Here is an 18,255-nt window from a genome sequence, read left to right as displayed (position 1 = left end):
CACATGTATGTTTAACTCTTTTTCACATGGGGACAGTCCATTATCTTTATTAAAATGCACATTTTCACATCTGAAAATTCACAGTAGGTTATTTTTATCATTATGCAGTTTTTCAAACAGCAGATTAAAAGTAGTCTGTCATTTCTGTTCTGAAATATTTCGGTGTTAGAAAGAGGGCTTCATTCTCAAGAAGGTTAGAAGCCACTGATCCAAACAAAAGTGCTCTCAGAGTTTGGAAAAAAAGAGCTCTTCAGCTTGCTGAGGTCTGGCCAGGCTTCAAGAAGGAGATGGAATCTGAGCTGAGTGTTGGGACAATGGGTAGAATTTGAATAGGTCGACAAGAGATGGAATGCATCCTAAATGAGGAACCAATCTGAACAAAGGTAGGATAGTTTGTGAGACTGTGAGGAGACCAGTTTAGCTGAAGAAGGAATTGATAGTAGATAAGGTTGGAAGGGTCAGCTGGAGCCAAACTGTGGAGGACTCTGAATGTTAGGCAGAGGAATTTGGACTTCATCCTGGAGCCAGTAGAGAAGCCACGAAATATTTTGAGCAAGGGCTTGATATGGTGAAAGTGTTTTAGGTATTAATCTGGCAGCAATTTCAAGGATAGATTGGAATGGGGGAGAGATGAACAGTTGTACGGAGGCTCATGTAGTCTGCCCAGATTTTATGTGTCAGGAATCTGAGCTAGTGTGGCAAGAATGAGAGTCACAGAAAAGGAAAGTGAAGTCTCAAAAGCAGACCTTTAAAGGCGCATCATTTACCATGCGACACTTTTACCAAAAACACTCAACTTGTCTAGACCTTACAGAAGCCATTGCATGGTGCTGCTCCAATATACTGCATTTGCTACACTTCTGTGAATACGTTTGGAAATTGACTAACAGTTCTGTGGGCCCTGTATACATTCAGGTTCTGGTTAGTCTATAGATGTTGATTTGTTTTTCCTAAGGTCGCATAAGGTGGGATATTTTGAAAAACTATTTTTCTACCCTCTTTTAGGCAAAGGAAGATGGATGACTCTAACTTTAAAATTTTGGAGGGATGATAATCATATGCCAGGGCCAATATACACACAAGGAGGAATGCCTCATTTTTCCAGATGGGAACTACTTAAACACATTTGCTTCATGGATATATACATTTTTAGATAAAGAAGAAATGGTTAAATGGTTACTTGCAATATTTAATTTATTCAGTTCTATTTCTTTAAGAGGTATCATGTAAAATTATAAATTTAGGCATATTGCTATTTTTCACTTTATTTCATGTTATCATTCTATTCATTCTCTTTACATAGGCCTCTGGTATCCCTTGATAGCTCTTTTTCATTCATTTGACACAGTTTTCAAAAACCTGCATTTCCACTTCTGTCTCATGGTTTGAGAAAGAGTGCTCATTGAATCCAAACTGTAACATAATATTATGGTGGTTGTGCTTTTGTTTTGTCCCACAGTTTATTATTTGTTATCTAAACAGCATAGTCTTGTGCCGTATAGCTTTTAAAAAGGGTTCTTTTTAAGGCCTATTTATAGCAATAGCTAATATTTGCCTTTGAATGGTTATGCCCCATGCGTTATTATTAAATCCATGTAATTTACCTCTCTTTTGAAAGATCCAAGCAGGGTCCTCTTTTAACAAAAATTCCAATGGTAGATACTATTTTATGTTAATGTGTCTTCTCCAAAGAGTCCTTTGTTCAAAATAATGTAACAATGTGTCCTATAAGTAAGAGGCTTTATAAGGACCTGCACATAAATGTGCATAATGTGATAATTTGGGAGGAATAAAATGTCATCTTACATTTGAGCATATATAGTATTAATTGCCCTATGCAATGTGCCTAGCAATTTAAAGTCAGTTATAAGTCAGTTGTACATTTTTACCTTTATTTATCCTCTCAATGAATATTGAGTTTCAGCTCTATGTCAGGCATTGTGCTAAGTTCTGTAGGGATGTAAAAAGGTCTAGTTCCTACCATAAAGAAATTTATAATGTATTAAAATGTAAAATTATAATATATTAAAATGGATAAGACTGACATGTAAAATGAGGTAGAATAGGATGTATTTTCTAAAGGAGGTACAAACTCAGATTTAGTAGCTAAAGGAAAAGAAAGATTAGTCCTGAATAGTAGATCAAGCAAGACTTAGCAAAGCAATTGCAACTTTGAACCTTGAAGAAGCTGTGGGATTTAGTCAGATGGAAATTTTGTAGAATGCTTTATGTTGGAGAGAAAGACATTAGCAAAATCATGGTTCTGTGGATTCATTAAGCATCTCAGTAGGCCAGTTTGGTTTAAATGTTGAATATATACAGTCATGATTCATGATCTGTAAAATGCGGTAATAGTGTCATACAGAAAAGTTGGGACAATTAGACGTGACTGTGTATTTTGTAATACTTCTGTGTTCTTATAAGTCACTAGTTATACAAATAGGAAAGTAAAGCAAAAAAGAAACATCTTGGTATAGTGGGGGGGGCTTAAAAACATGATAAAGGGAAGTAACTTAATAGCTTATTTTAGGAGAACATGGAGAGCTGAAGACCTCGGAGCAAAGAGTGACTCACTCAATCTAAGCTATGGAGGGATCAGTATATGCTTAGAGTAGAAGAGTAGAGGCTGAAAAGCCGATTGCCAACTTTTACAAGAGAAGAGATGTAAGGTAATCAGGGTAGTGGCTGTGAATAAATGATTGGGAAAGATCAAAGTCATAGAAATTATAGATGTGGCAATATAGGGTATAAGGAGAAGGGGTCTGGGAGAAATTAGGGTGAAAAGGAAACTTTCAGTTAGGTGACATGACCATTACAGAGGGATAAAAGAAGATTTTATGTTTAAGTAGGTTGAGTTGGACCCTGATCAAGGCAAGGAAGGACATTGTATAATTGGGTTGTGGGGATTGGTTCCCATGAAAAAGATGTGCAGGTAAATAGAGATTTGGCAGTCATCTACATAAAGATGATTTTTTTAAACCTCTGGCAAAGAAAGACTAGAGAAACATTCAGACAGGTAAGAATGGCACAGAATTAAAAAGCCACAGAGTAACCAAAGGGAGGAAAAGCCAGAGAACAAGAGAGCTATAAGGGGAGCTATAAGCTGTGTTGTATTGGTTAATGATAAGAAAAGGGTCAGAGGAAGGCACATTCTGTAAAAGAATTAAGGAAAACCAGGATTGGGAAAAGTTTGATGTGGTCAATTAGGAAAGTCCTTTTAGTAAAATAGCAGCTACAAAAAAGAGAATGGATGATCCATATTTCAAGGCAAATTTTTAAGAAACTTGATGAATAAGGAAGAGGAGAAAAGTATCATGTTGAAAGGAAACTTTTACAAATTATGTTGACACACAACGTTAAATGAGTTTCAGGTATACAACATAGTGATTTGACAAGTCTCCATGTTACTCTGCTCACCTCAGGTGTAGCTGCCATCTGTCCCCATACAACACTATTACAGTACCATTGACAGTATTCCCTGTGCTGTGCTTTTTAGTCCTCTGACTCATTTATTCCACAACTGGAAGCCTTTATTTCCTAATCCCCTTCATCCATTTTGTGCATGTCCGTACTCCTCCCCTCTGGCAACCATCAGTTTGTTCTCTGCATTTACAGGTCTGTTTCTGCTTTTTGTTTGTTTGTTCATTTGTTTTGTTTTTTAGATTCCACTTATAAGTGAAATCATATGGTATTTGTCCTTCTCTGACTTATTTCACTTAGCATAATACCCTCTAAGTCCATCCATGTTGTTGCAAATGGCAAGATCTCATCTTTTTTTTTTTTTTTAATGGCTGAGGGGTGTGTGCGTGCATGCACATACATACACACATACACATATATATTTTATTTTGTCCCACAAGCTTATGTTATCCATACAGAATAGTCTTGTGCAGTATAGTTTTTAAAAGGATTCTTTTAAAGCCTATTTATAGCAATAGTTAATACTTGCCTTTGAGTGGTTATGCCCCATGCATTATTTTTAAATCCATGTAATTTACTCTTTTGAAGGATCCAAGAAGGGTCCTCTTTTAACAAACAAAATTCCAATGGTAGACACTATTTTATGTTAATGTGTCTTCTCCAAAGAGTACTCTGTTCAAAATAGTGTAAAATGTGTCTTATAAGTAAGAGGTTTTACAAGAACCTGCACATAAGTACATATGTGTATATATGTTAGATATGTATGTATGTGTACACACATAACACATCATCTTTATCCATTCATCTATCCATGGACACTTGGGTTGCTGCCATATCTTGACTACTATAAAGAATGCTGCAGTTAACATAGGGGTACCATATATCTTTTCAAATTAGTGTTTTTATTTCCTTTTGGCAAATATCCACATGTGGAATTATTGGATCACAAGGTACTTCTATTTTTAACTTTTTTTTTAATTCATGAGAGGCAGAGAAAGAGAGAGGCAGAGACACAGGCAGAAGGAAAAGCAGGCCCCATGCTGGGAATCCGATGTGGGACTTGATCCCGGGTCTCCAGGATCACACTCTGGGCTAAAGGCGGCACTAAACCGCTGAGCCACCCAGGCTGCCCTCTATTTTTAACTTTTTAAGGAATTTCCAAACTGTTTTCCACAGTGAGTGCACCAATTTACAATCCTAGTAACAGTGCCTGAAGGTTCCCTTTGCTCCACATCCTTGCCAATACTTATTTGTCTTTTTAATTTTAGCCATCTTGACAGGCATAAGGTGATATCTGAGACTTGTCTGTCTTTGTCAGTAGAAGAGAGGTAGCCTCTTGAGATGAAATTACTGAAAATTCTGGGAGATCAGATCATTGAGTTTTGTTGCAAAGGAGGCATGGAAGTGGCACCAAGAATAAAGGTTTAAAAGGTTAAGTCCTACTAAAGAAAGGAAACCTTCACTGAGATTAACCAATAGGAAACTGGGAGATACTGCAAGAAGATCATTGAAAGATTTAATGTAGCTTCAACATTCTTTATGGAATAGTTGGTTAGGGCATGTGCTGAAGAGAATGAGGAATGAGGTGAGGACTGGGTACTTGAGAGAAGTAGAAAAGCCTCAGTAGAAACTGTTTCAAGTGCAAGAAGTGGAAAAGGGAGATTGTCAAGCAACAGGATGACTCACAAGAACATGGAAAGCATAAATTTTAGCAAATTTGGTCAACATGCATATTGTGGCCTCCTCTCTCATGCTCAGCCATCCAGAACAGCAGTTGAAGAGTGAACAGCAAGGGCTTGCCAGTGGTAGGATTAGAGCTTGGCAAATAAAGATGCTTGGAAAAACAAGATGACCCAGGACTCTAAGGTGGAATCTCTGGGTTCCAGACTGGGCCAGTGCAGTTGGAAAGACATGATGTTCTGATGAGCAAGTCTAGGGTAAGTGAGCAAATGAAAAAAAAAAAAAAGGTGGCATTTCTTGGAGGTCATGCAATTCTAGGCAATAGTGTAGCTGAATCATTTAATAACCAAAATGGAATGAAGGTAAATCTCATTGAGATATAAGAGATGAAGGAATCATAGAGTAGTAGAGGGATGGCAGACTGGGGTTTTGATGCTCTTGATCATTATAGTAGGAAACAAAATAGAAAGGAAGACCAAGGGTATGCCAAGCAAAGATATGCTATTATATTTTGAAAAAAAGTTACATGATAAATTAGCTTAGATACTGCTGGAGGATGATCTGCTGCTCATCTGTGCTGATGCCTTAACTGTGCAATCCTGGACAGATTCTTCATAACACAAAGGCTGGCTCCTAGTCCAGCAGGCAGAGCTGCCCTTTGATAATACGTTCACTTTAACTGATCTTAATTTATGGTAAAAACAAAAAAACAAAAAGAAATGGGTTTACCATGTGTCTCCCCTGATCAATCCATCATCTTCCTGGAGATTATTTATATGACTGCAACATTCAAAGTATAACCAGAAGTTGCTTGATGAGCACAGAGTCATAATGTAATGGGCTAATTAGATGATCTTGATAGCATAATGCCACCAAGTTCCAGTGGTCTGATAGCTATGTCTCCACTTAAATTTATGGTGAAGGAATACTGACTTATCTTATTCTTGGGCCAGTTTTAGTATACTCCCCCCTAAACAGTACTGGAAAGAGAGGCCCACATTTTCTCTTGGAATCCTTGATCACAGTGGCTAAATACGTCATCATCCTGCTAGCGTGTTTGTGTTTTGTTTTTGTTTTTTTTTCAGATTGAGCATATTCAGATTGTAGTGATGGAAAATACATTAAGACTGCCTTATCTGCAGTTTTGCTTTCCATGGTTCTAGTCAACTGTGGTCCAGAAGTAGACAATTATCCTTCTGACATATCGTCAGAAGGTCAGTCACAGTACCTACATCCTTTACTTCACTTCATCTCATCCTGTAGGCATTTATCATCTCATATCATCAGAAGGAGGGTGAGTGTAGTACAATAAAATATTTTGAGAGAGAGACCATATTCAACTTTTATTACAGTATAATTTTTTTATTGTTAATCTTACTATGCGTAATTTGTAAGTTAAACTTTATCATAGGTACGTACATATAGGAGAAAGCATAGTATGTGAAGGATTAGGTACTGTGGTTTCAGGCATCCACTGAGGGTCTTGGAACATATTCTCCACAGATAAGGGGGGACTACTGTATACGTTTTCTTATATAGTCATAATTGGTTTTGCCTTTTTAAATTACATTCAAATTACCTTGATTTGATTTTGGCCATCCTAAATAAAATGGCCTCATGTTAGATCTTAGGTAGGTTGCTTGACTTTATATTTTCAATTTACTTTTCATTCAAAGGGTAAGTTTAACTTTAATGTGAAGGTTATAATAGATTTTATTCCATAAGAAAGACTTTGATTTCTCTTAATTAAAGAGACCTATAATGATAAAGTGACTATAAAAGTATGGCCTCTGGACATAGCTAAATGATTTATTAACCACTGGACAGTACTCAATGATTTCTAAACATTTCTCTCTTTTTTTATCCTTGCATGAGTATGTTATCCCCACTTAACAGATGAGGAAACTGAGACACAGAAATTGAGTAACTTTTCCAGATTTGTACTGTTAATAGCAAAGCTAGATTGAAATTCAATTGCTAATTCCAAAACTGGTGCTTTTAACAATCTTTATTTGATCTTGCTCCCTGGTACTACTCCCCAGGAGAAAGGCATTCAGGGTAGCAGAATCCTACTACTACTCATGATGATGATAAATCAGTTTCTGGGGGATCCCTGGGTGGCTCAGGGGTTTCTGGGGGATCCCTGGGTGGCTCAGCGGTTTAGCACCTGCCTGCTTTTGGCCCAGGGCGTGATCCTGGAGTCCTGGGATTGAGTCCCACATCGGGCTCCCTGCATGGAGCCTGCTTCTCCCTCTGCCTGTGTCTCTGCCTCTCTCTCTCGGTGTCTCTCATAACTAACTAACTAACTAAATAAATCAGTTCCTGCTTTATATAAGGTACTTTATATACATTTTTACAAATCCTTACTGCCTTCTTTTATATAGCTATCATTTTAAAAGTTTTGTGTGTGAAATAATTAAGGTCAGAGATCAAATAACTTTTATAAAGTCCTATAGTGAATAACTAGATTTGTTGACTCCAGAACCAGGGCTTAAAGGCATTGATAGGTGGGAGTTTGAGGCACCCCTGAGGAGTAGCAAGTTGCATGTATAGCGCAGGTCTAAAATACATGGCTGAGCAGAGGAGTTGGGATTGTGAAGATTAAAGAGGTAAAGGAGTTTCTGAATATTTCTAGAGATGAGAGGAGATCCTTACAGTATTGGATGGAAGATTGAATACTTGGAGTGGTGAAGAGACTCTTGAGTGGGGGCAAAAGAATACAAATTGCTGTATTCTAATAGACTAAAATCTTGTAATGAAGGAAAAAGTACAATGGAGATAAGAGTTGTACATTTATTTATTGAGATTTATTTATTTATTTTAGAGACGGTGCACATGAGTGGGTAGAGGGGCAGAGGGAGAGAATCCTCAAGAGGATTCCTCAGTGAGTGCAGAGCCTGACATGGGGCTCAATCCCAGGACCCTGAGATCATCACCTGAGCTGAAACTAAGAATTGGACACTTAACTGACTGAGCTACCCAAGGGCCCCTAGAATTGTATAGTTATTTAAAAGAAAACAGATGAGGGACGTCTGGGTGGCTCAGTGGTTGAGCATCTGCCTTTGACCCAGGGCATGATCCTGGAGTACCAGGACCGAGTCCCACATTGGGTTCTCTGCATGGAGCTTGCTTCTGAAAGACTGGTGGGGGAAAAAAAAACCCTCGGGATGTGATTTTTTTTTTTTAATTTAAATTTTAATTTTTTTTTTTTGGGGGGGATGTGATGTTTTAAACTCAAAGCCTTGGAGAGTGCTCTATTATACCATCTATGGCATATTTATAAATGAGATAGTGCTAGTGAGGATGGGTAGTTTGATGGCTGGAGATTAGTCTTGTCTTTCTAACTTTCTGGTGGGTCTGTGCATGGCAATGACACTTCCAACTGGAAGTGGTCTCTCCTCATTTGGCTTTGACTCAAACTACTTTAAATCACAATAAATCTCCAATCTCTTTAACATCAGGTCCCTGCTGATCAAAGTATTCAATTCCAGTACCTGATAAAACCATGAATATCCTGCTAGTTACTGTATGTACATCCTCTTCAATAGTGAGCCTTTTAAAAAACTGGATTCATTAGGAAAAGAGAATCTTTATTCCTTATAGATGGGCATATTTGAACAATGGCAAAAGGCAATGTACTTGGGACCTAAAAGAAAAAGTATCCTCTTCCTTTCCTCCCTATTTTTAATGGAATTTCAAGTATAATTGAATGTGTCTCCTGAGAGTGAAAGCTATATTCAGTCAAGCTAATAATATGGAGAATTAGCTAGGCTAAGTCTTAGAGGTACCAGAGTAGGAGTGGTTTTGGCATAGTCTAGCTTTCATCAAGTAATTTTATAGTCCAATATACAGAATCCTAGATCTTAGATTTGGCAAAGACTTAAAAGTAATCTGGGCTAACATCTTGTACACTGGAAACTTTCTTCTTCACTGTTTTCTCAGGCAGGTGGATATGGGACTTCTACCTGAGATCTTCCTGTGAGTGCCTTAGCCTAGAAGTGTTAACACTAGGAGAATCTGGACTGATGGGGTTTTAGCTCCCTCTATATCCACAGTGTGTGGCTCTGTGCCTCATTTTCTTTGCTCTGTTGTAGAGTAGTGCTAATTATTGGGAATTGCCAAATACTGTCATTTCTTCAAGCCTTGAAATTGAAAACATCCAAAATTAATTCCCATTTTCTGCCAATTGTGACTTTGGGCAATTTCCTAATCCCTTGGTTTTCATTTTTGCATGTGAAACAAGAAGACTGTCCCCAATTAGGGAGTTTGTGAGTTGTGCTCTGAGACTAACTTGGAGAATTGTTTAAAAGGATTAATGTCTGTTTAATATCTGATTAATCATAATGTTTCTAGTCTGACAATACTAGGTACTTTACATGACCTATTCCCCTTGGGCCTGATTCTCATCTTTGATCAGTATATTGTATTTGATTATGAGTTCAAATCCCTGTGGTAATCTGTTCAGTACAGAGTAAAATAGAGCTATTGCTTTATAGGTACAGGGCATTGTATGAGTTCTTTCAGGAAGGAAAAAGAAGATGTGGACAACAGGTAGGATACTTTGGAGCTGTGAACCAGCAGAGGAGGATATTCTTTCCACAATCTATGGCAGAATAATGGTTATGAAGAGCAAGACCTGCAGGTGTAAAGAGAAAAGGGAAATACAGGCTTATGTCAGAATTTATTAGCATCAACTGAGACTGCTAACCCCAAACAACTGGTGGAAAAGTGAAAACTTCAGTTACACTATTGTTTGGTCTACATTAAAATAATCAGTTGGAGTGATTCCCTTTAGACTCACTGGTTTTATTTTTCAACTTTGTTTAGAAGCAGTCTAAATAATTAATTCTTTGGAAGTGACTATCTGCTGCAACTATTTATAATGTCTATTTGAAAACTACTCATTATGCATCAGTAAAAGATTCAAAGGTCAAGGAGAGGGAATTTGTTCTTTGCCTGTTGTTTATAAGAGGCAATTTTGAAAGAAGGAAAAGCTGCATTTCCTCCATCATTCTTTCCCATTTCAGAATGTATTTACTTTTGAGAGAAGCTGCCCCAGATATTCTCTTCGTAGGACCTTTGTTTTGGAAAACATGTTAGTGATTTTTAAGTAGCCTCCAAGATATTATTGCATTGTTTCTAAAAACCCATTAGTGAGGATATATAACTTCTACAAAGAAGACCACAAATTCCAATGATGGCACTTCATCTGTCATTTCTAAGGAAAGCAATAATTCTATGTCTTCATTAAAGCCTAAATCTTAGGAAAAAAGGCAAATGTTCTGAGGTGGTCTAGTATATTTGCTTAATAGGGTTCAATGATATCATCATCAGGTCAGTAGAGTGGTTCCTTTTGTGAACCTACAGCATAAATCTAAATGTTTTTATTGTACAGCCACAAATGACTTTACTAAAGATCATAAGTTTCCTACAAACTGTCTGATACTGGTTTTATTTGGGAATGAAAAACTTAATTTCTGCTTCGTTTATATTTAGTGTGGTTTTGATACTAATTGTACATCAGATATTGACATATTGGCAGCCAGATATGGCTGAGTGTTAATAATGACCCATTAAATTGAACACTCTATTTTTCAGCCATGTCAGATAATTAAGAGTGTGTGTGTGCACCCATGTGTGCATGTGTGTACCTGAGTCTGTCCTTGAGCATGATGAAAACCTACCAGCATTATTTCCTATTCCAAGTCTTTTTATTCTACCCTTTTGGTTCTGTTTAGCTAAATAGCTACAAACCCAAGGAAATACTCTTACATCTTCATCATAAAAATTTTGAGAGATAAATTATTTGTTAATAAGCAATTCAATTAATATGTAAGATAATGAATTTAACTAAAGTGTTTCTTTTCAAGGATAGCTTGTTACAGTAGGTTAACTAGGGAGGAAATAGTTAATGTGTGTTTTTTTTTAAATTACAAATATTAATCTGAATTATATTCAAATACTAATAGTTTTTAAAGTGATTTTATTGTAACTATTTTAAATATTATAACTTATTTACCATGCCTTTACAAATAACTATTAATTGGATATATCATATATGTTGTTTATTTTTGTAGTTAAAACAGAGCCAATGAGCAGCAGTGAAATAGTTTCAACAACAGCAGACGGGTCTTTAGACAATTTCTCAGGTTCAGGTAAGGAATAAATATTAGCTTTTCACATTAATACAAAACAGTTTTTCTTAGTTTATTTATGTATGAAAGTATATATCTAAGTGTATATGTATGTGAGTATATGCATGTGTGTATGTATTAGATAAATGTAATATAGCTTTACTCAGAGTCCCATACCTGCAATTATGTTGTTTTTATCCAGTGTTTGCTAGAAATATTGATAGCCTATAAAGGAGATTAAATCAAAAGAGGTTTTGTTTTTTTTTTCTTGTACTAAATTATCTTCTTATGTTAATGATTCTTACCCTATTTCTCTCATCTGTGTGATTTCCTTTCCAATTAAACAAATTTAGGGGGGATCCCTGGGTGGCTCAGTGGTTGAGCGTCTGTCTTCAGCCCAGGGTGTGATCCTTGAGTCCTGGGATTGAGTCCTACATCGGGCTCCCTGCGTGGAGCCTGCTTCTCCCTCTGCCTGTGTCTCTGTCTCTCTGTCTCTCTGTCTCTCATTAAATAAATAAAATCTTTAAAAAATGTAAACAAATTTGGGTAGGCAGGATTTGGCTTCTCATACTCTTTAAGCAGACTTACCAAACCATCCTCCTAGGGAACTGTCATGTCAACTGTAGACCTAAGTTAGACTTTATAAAGCAATTTTAAGTCCTTAAGTTAGTTTTAATCTCTTTCACATTAACAAAGTCTGCCTCCAGCAAACAAAATATCCAAGTTTCATGTCTTTGCTAATGAAATTACTGATAAGAAAGTCATTGTCGTAATAAAGTAACCATGAGATTGTGATTATATATTTGCCATATTACTCAGCTTGGACTATTTCAACAAAAAATTATGTTTATCAGATGCAATTCTTAAGTTTTCTAACCTGTTTTTATTATGTGCTGTGTTTATCCAACCTCTTAAATGGACATGCTATACTTACATAAGTTTGTGATTGACATACTGCAGCTTTCAAGATCATTTATTTAATACATAACACAACTAAAGGGAATCATGCATAAATATAACATGAAATACAAATGCATAACTTTTATACTAATGATACCAGATGGAAACAATAAGGAAATAACAAAAGGGTATTGCATCCTTGAGTTCTTTTATAAAACACTTACTAGAATTCGACTGATGCCAGATAATGTGCTTGGTGCTCTAGGGATTCATAGATATCTGAGGATGGCCCTGGTTTGACGGTTGGTAAGGTGAATAAATGACAAGACTGTCACATTACATAAAGTTTGATATTTCCAGAGGGAAGGTCAAGGATCCCAAAACACCCAGGAAGGGACCCAACAGGGACTGGGTTGGGATGGGGTGGTCAGGAAAGGTTTCCTGGAGGAGATGCCTGCAATCAGCCTTAAATACTAAATAGGAATAAAGCACACAAAGGTCTGGGGAGAGGGAGTTGGACAGATGGAACATTCCATGGGAGGAGACCAAGACACAGAGGCATGGAATTTGGAACTGCCGGTGGTTCAGCATTCCTGGTGTGTACAGTGTGAGCAGTTATAGGCATGCTGGACAAGGTCAGGATAGTCTAAAGAGGCATTTGTGTACCATGTAATGTTTGCATTGTATCCTGAGCACAGTGGGAGGCATCCAAAGACGGGGGTTGCTTGATCATATTCACATACAGAATCCTAACTGTAGTAGGAGGAGGGGAGAGGGGCTGGAGCACAGAAGGAGAGAGAGCAGACAGTCTTTTTGTTAATTTGGGCCAAAAATACTGAAGACCTGAGATAAGGTGCTGGTGATATTAGGGAAAGACGGTGGATTAAGATGTATTTGCGAAGCTGATTTCATGGCATAATAACGAATGAATATGGGGGATAAATGAGGCAGAAAAACAGGTTAGGGTGATGGAATGCAAGAATAGCGTGATTGAGAGAGAAAGGCATGTTGAATGGGCGGTATTATCCACTTGAAGATGTTGAAGCTCAGGAATGATATGGATTGGAAATTTTGGAAGTGTTCAGGGAGTTAAAGCTAGTGGGCTATAACAGAGTTGAAGACAGACTGCAGGGCAGACCAGTATAGAGTGATGGGCAAGGATGACATGAAAACACAGGTTTTTCAACTGGAAAAGAAGAGAGTTGAGTTGAAAGTGAAGGCAGGAAGAATTTCAAGGAAGCACTGTCTACATGACAGATTTGTATATAGCTATTAAAAATAGTTTGGAAAAAAACTTAATGGCATGAGCAGATGTTAACTATATTAAGTGAAAAGCAGGTTACAAAAGGTCATATGCTCAGTATAATCTGTGTTTTTAAACATCTATATGTATGTATATGTGTCTTTGTATATGTGTATAAAAATTAATGACGGCTTTCTCCAGATGATGGAAAATAATTTGAATTATATTCCTTCGGTTTTTTTTTTCAAAAATATTCTGCAGTATATTTGTGTAACATGCGTACTTTCAGAAAGTAGTAATTTTAAAATGCAAGTTTAAAGTCACATACTGAAATGAGATACGTTTTTATAAGTATCTACAGATAATAGTATTGCTTTGCTATTTTTCCTGATATTGAAAACCTGTGGTAAAGGAATTCCTTGTTCTTAAGAAATATACACCAAATAAAGGGACATCGTATCTGCAGCTCTAAAAAGCATGAGCTATACGCATATACATGCACACATATGCAGGGAAAAAGAATAGAGAATAAAGCAAGTATAATAAGATGTTACATTTAGGGAATTGTGGTCAAGATTTTCTTGGAGAAGAAGATGATTTTCTATTTTTGCAACTATTCTGTAGTGTGAAGTTATGCCAAAATAAAATATAAATGAGAAACCTCAGTGGATTTAGCCTACAGCAGTTTCAGTGAATGGTACTTTACTTCCCCTAATGCCAACTTGCCCCATTTCTCCAACACAGGTCCTAGCAGATATATGTGCTCCTAAAATTTAGTGAGTAAGTGGATGATTTAACCAATAAGGTGAAGGAAGTGGAGACAGGGAGGAGAAAAATGTCGTTCAAGTACGTAAGCGATAAAAGGAGAAAATAGTCCATTAGAAAGTGGGAGATAGGGTTGAGGGTGGCATTTAGATCAGAGTGTTTTTTGCTGCCGACACAAACTTTATAGAGGTAGGGGGTTAAAGGTATAGGCAAAATGGGGAAAATTGATGCAGAGAGGGCCCTGCTGGGACAGCAGTGGCTTAAATCCAAAACAGAAGTGGATTCCCTTTGAAAAGGAACAACTTTTCCCCAGAAACATCAGGAACAATGGAAGGGGAATGAATGCGGTTGAGTATGAAGTAGGGGAGGAGTTAATAGGCTAAGGGAATTCCTACCTGCTTCCTCTGCTCAAACCCTCCAGTAGCTCCAATGTGTCTGAGTTAATGCTGAGCCCTTGCAATGGCTACGAGCGTCATCAGGCCTATTGCCTGCTTTCCACTATTCCCTCAACATTCCATACAGGCTCCCAATCAGGACCTTTGCACTGTCAATCCTTCTGCACCTCTCTGTATACTTGCCTGACCCCTTCACCACCTTCCAGTCTGCTGTCATCGCACCTTCTCTGTGAGGTATCCCCCCCCCACCCCAAGCACCCTACTCAGTGTTGCAAGAGTCTCACTGTAGGCTTCCAGCCTCTCTCATGCTAAATACCCCCCCCCCCCCCGCCATAACACAGCCTTTTGCTAATTGTATCATTTACTGGTGTATAGGTTTAATTGTTTCATCCCCACCAAAATATAAGCTTTGATGGTAGAGATTTGTCTTGTTTTGTTAATTTGTATTCTCAATACCTGAAAAAGTATCTGGTGCATGTTCAGCACTTAGATATTTGTTAGATGGATGGATGAATGCATGAATAAACCATGGCTTCTTTCATTTCCTCTGAAGCAACTCCAAATGAGCATAGTTGATAGGCTTATGAACTGGAAGAGATGGAGAAGATTGAAGTAGATGCCACAAGGACTTGGGAAGCCTGAGACTACTTAGAACATAAAGGAAGGTTGGCAATAAAGCCAGAGTCCAAATAAAGGTAGAACTATGAATATGGAGCCTTTATCATAGAGCAGTTTTTCTCTACAAGGGTTTTGCTGCCCAGATCAAAAGATGTTTATCTTGATCCAGGGTTAAGGATTTTCTAGGTAAGGCATGAAAGAAAATGGAAGTAAGAGACTTGAGGCTATCAGTAAGAAAAGAGTTTAAAATAATTATTCATGTATCCTCCTGGGATAAATACCTTAAAAAAAAGTGAAAGTAAGGGATAACAAATTGAGAGAAGATAAGGATGTCAGGGGTCCTGCATCTATAAGGTTACAGTACAGATAAGATGGAAATAAAGGAAAGAAAATTCTGGCAGGAGAGGATGCTCCTTCCTTAATCTCAAAACTCAGTGAGGCCTCTACCCCATGCTTCTGTAGCTAGTCCTCCATACTTCCCTTTCTCAGCCTTCATCACTACTTTTTAAATTACTTCTCATTGTCTTCTGCTAAATGATAGTGCTGTGAGAAAAGAGATTTTTGTTTGGCTTGTTCACACTTACAGCCCTGGTGGCCATCATGGTATTGAGCACATCGATGCTGGTCAGTAAATATTTGTTAAGTAAACAAATGTATTGATTGATGCTGTTGTGGCACAAGACTATGGAATGGGGAGAAAGAAAAGTCCAAAAAAAAAAAAAAAAAAAAAAAAAAAAAGGTCCACACTGTGGTCCTGAGCTTGATGGTTGAAGTAGGCCAGAGTTGAGGTCTAGACAGAAGGAGAGAAGTGTTCGGTGTATAACCCAAAATCACACTGGAACTTGCTAGGGGACATGGTCAAATACTAAAGGTTATGATAAATTCAAGGCAGGGTTTAGGGTCCTTCATGAATGTGTTTAGGATTGTCATAAACCTTAGAGAAGGAGGAGTTTTATGGGAGAGCAAAAAACCAAAGCAATGATTTTGGAAGAAGCAGCAGTGGGGGATATGTTTTTCAGATCTTTGTAATATCTGGGATCTAAGAGAGTAGTAGTAGGCTCTACTTGAAAAAAAAATATGCAAGAGAAGGAAGGTCTTTGGAAAAAGGCTTAGCAGAAGGTGGAAGAGGATGGTTTGGTGAGGAGACTGAAGCTATAGGGGATCTTGTTTTCCATAGATTGATTCTCCATGTTGCACAGTGGAGAGGGATAGAGGGAGCTGGGGAATCAGGTCTCTAGGTATAGACAACACAAAGCGTTTCTCTTAATTCCTTTTTTTCCTTCTTTCTTTCTTTCTATCTTAAGTAAAGATGCAAGAACCATGGCATGCTGGAGTAGCTGTGAATAGAACTTAGGGCTCCTAAGGGAAAGAGAAAAGCTATCTCTAATTGACTCTAAAATGGTCTTCACCTCTGTGATCACTACTGCTTCCTTCTCCATCATGGCTTAAAATTCACATCCCAATCATTCTGGGTGTCTTGAGGAATTAGCGAGAATAAAGAGGAAATGGAGCTATTCTGAAATTGATAGTAGCTTTCTCCACCTCTGTCCTTCAAGGAATCTGAGCGTCTTAAAACATTAAGGAAGCAGTGAGGCTTCCTCTTGTTCAGAAAAATCACCTGGTATGGAGAGACTGGAGGAAAGCAGCGGATTTTCAAAGGCATGTTGCTGGATTGAAAATTGCAAGGTTGTTTATTATGTTTTTAGGATGTAATCATGTTCTCCCCATTTACAGTGTACCAATGAAAAGTGATATTTTAATGATCTAAATGTTAACAATTGTGGTTGAAAATAATGTTTTTAAGGAGTGCAAAAATGTCTTTGCATTCTGTTTCTTTCATTTGCACAAGGCCTAAATTTGTTATTAATTTGTTACATGAAGTGCCAGTTGATAATACTGATCATACAATGTTGATGTCTGGTATTTGAAAATTGGAATTAGGAACAGGAATGCTTCTGGAAGAGAAAAAAATATCCCATATGACAAGTATGATTTCTATATTTTAATTGTTCATAAAAAGATGTAACTTTCTGGGGCTGACTCATTTATTCAACAATTACATCTAGAGCACCTACTATACGTGAGACAATGTTCTAGGCAGTGGGAATATAGCAGTGACGAAGTAGATGAGGTCCTTGCCCTCATGGAGCTTCATTCTATAGGAGAGACAGATGATAAAGAGGTAAGTGGTAGTGTAAGTAAAGAGGCTACAAAATTAATGAAAGCAGGTCAAATAATATAGTGAAGAGTGAATGGGGGCCTCTATTAGAGGATACACCTCTCTGAGGGGTGGACCTATGAGCAGAGATCTGAGTGAAGTAAGAGAATAAGTTTGAGTGTATCTATGTATTTGTTTTTTAAGTTTGGGTTCGTTTAAATGTAACCAGAGGATAATGGGGCTTGGAGGTTGGAGGTTGGGGCAGTTGTGACAGGATTTACTTTTTTTTTTTTTTTTTTTTTTTAAAAGAGATCACCATTTGTTGTATGGAGGATGCTTTATGGGAGAAGAGTAGGGAAGAGGGTAAATAGACACAGGAAGACCAGTATTGCCCTAGCTCAGAAGAGAAAGGACTGTGTGAGCCCACGTACTTCCCAGAAGAGCCACTGAGGCAGGATTAAATGTGCCAGGATTCCCTTAGGAGAAAAGAGTGGAGGAGAGAAGGAAGGAGGGCAAGGTCGGGGATGTCCTGACTGCCATCCTCTGGTGGGCGGCACCACATTGACGATTGGAACAGAGGGGAAAATGAGAGCAATGAGAAGATGTCAGGTCTAGGACATATTCTGGAAGGCGAGCTGGCTGAATTTGTAATAAAATAGTACAAGTACAAGGAAAGAGAAGAGTCAAAACTTTGAGGCTTTTGACTCATTTGTTCAACTGAGGAGTTATGTTGAGATTAAGGAGATAGGAAGTGTGAACTGAGGACCTACTAATTTGGGGACTTCTATTGACCTTCTCAGTAGATTCTCAAGCTTGGGTCTTCCCCTCCCTACAACAAGATTGAGGAGCTGCTTTAATATCTATGTTAGAAGTATGAGAAAGAATGGAATAATAGGAAACAAATGTGCTAAAACAGTGAGGTGTCAGGTGCCCATATGTTCC

The 18,255-nt window shown here is 37.7% G+C and overlaps 1 protein-coding gene across 14 annotated transcripts in view; it reads left to right on the top strand.

The window, feature by feature from the left end:
* The window catches only part of EYA1 (EYA transcriptional coactivator and phosphatase 1), a 418,629-nt gene that overhangs the window by 266,198 nt on the left and 134,176 nt on the right, over positions 1-18,255 (top strand). For 11 of the 14 annotated variants that reach the window (XM_038579507.1, XM_038579505.1, XM_038579506.1 and 8 more), the window contains one exon: positions 11,178-11,255. In XM_038579507.1, coding sequence (XP_038435435.1) covers positions 11,178-11,255 — 78 coding nt within the window. Of the gene's footprint in view, positions 1-11,158; positions 11,256-18,255 lie in introns of those variants that run through there. The other 3 variants (XM_038579512.1, XM_038579511.1, XM_038579514.1) reach the window with 2 other exon arrangements.

The sequence above is a fragment of the Canis lupus genome, chromosome 29 (assembly GCF_011100685.1).
Source record: "Canis lupus familiaris isolate Mischka breed German Shepherd chromosome 29, alternate assembly UU_Cfam_GSD_1.0, whole genome shotgun sequence".
NCBI classification, from domain to species: Eukaryota; Metazoa; Chordata; class Mammalia; order Carnivora; family Canidae; genus Canis; species Canis lupus.
This window is presented reverse-complemented; position numbering and strand designations above follow the sequence as displayed.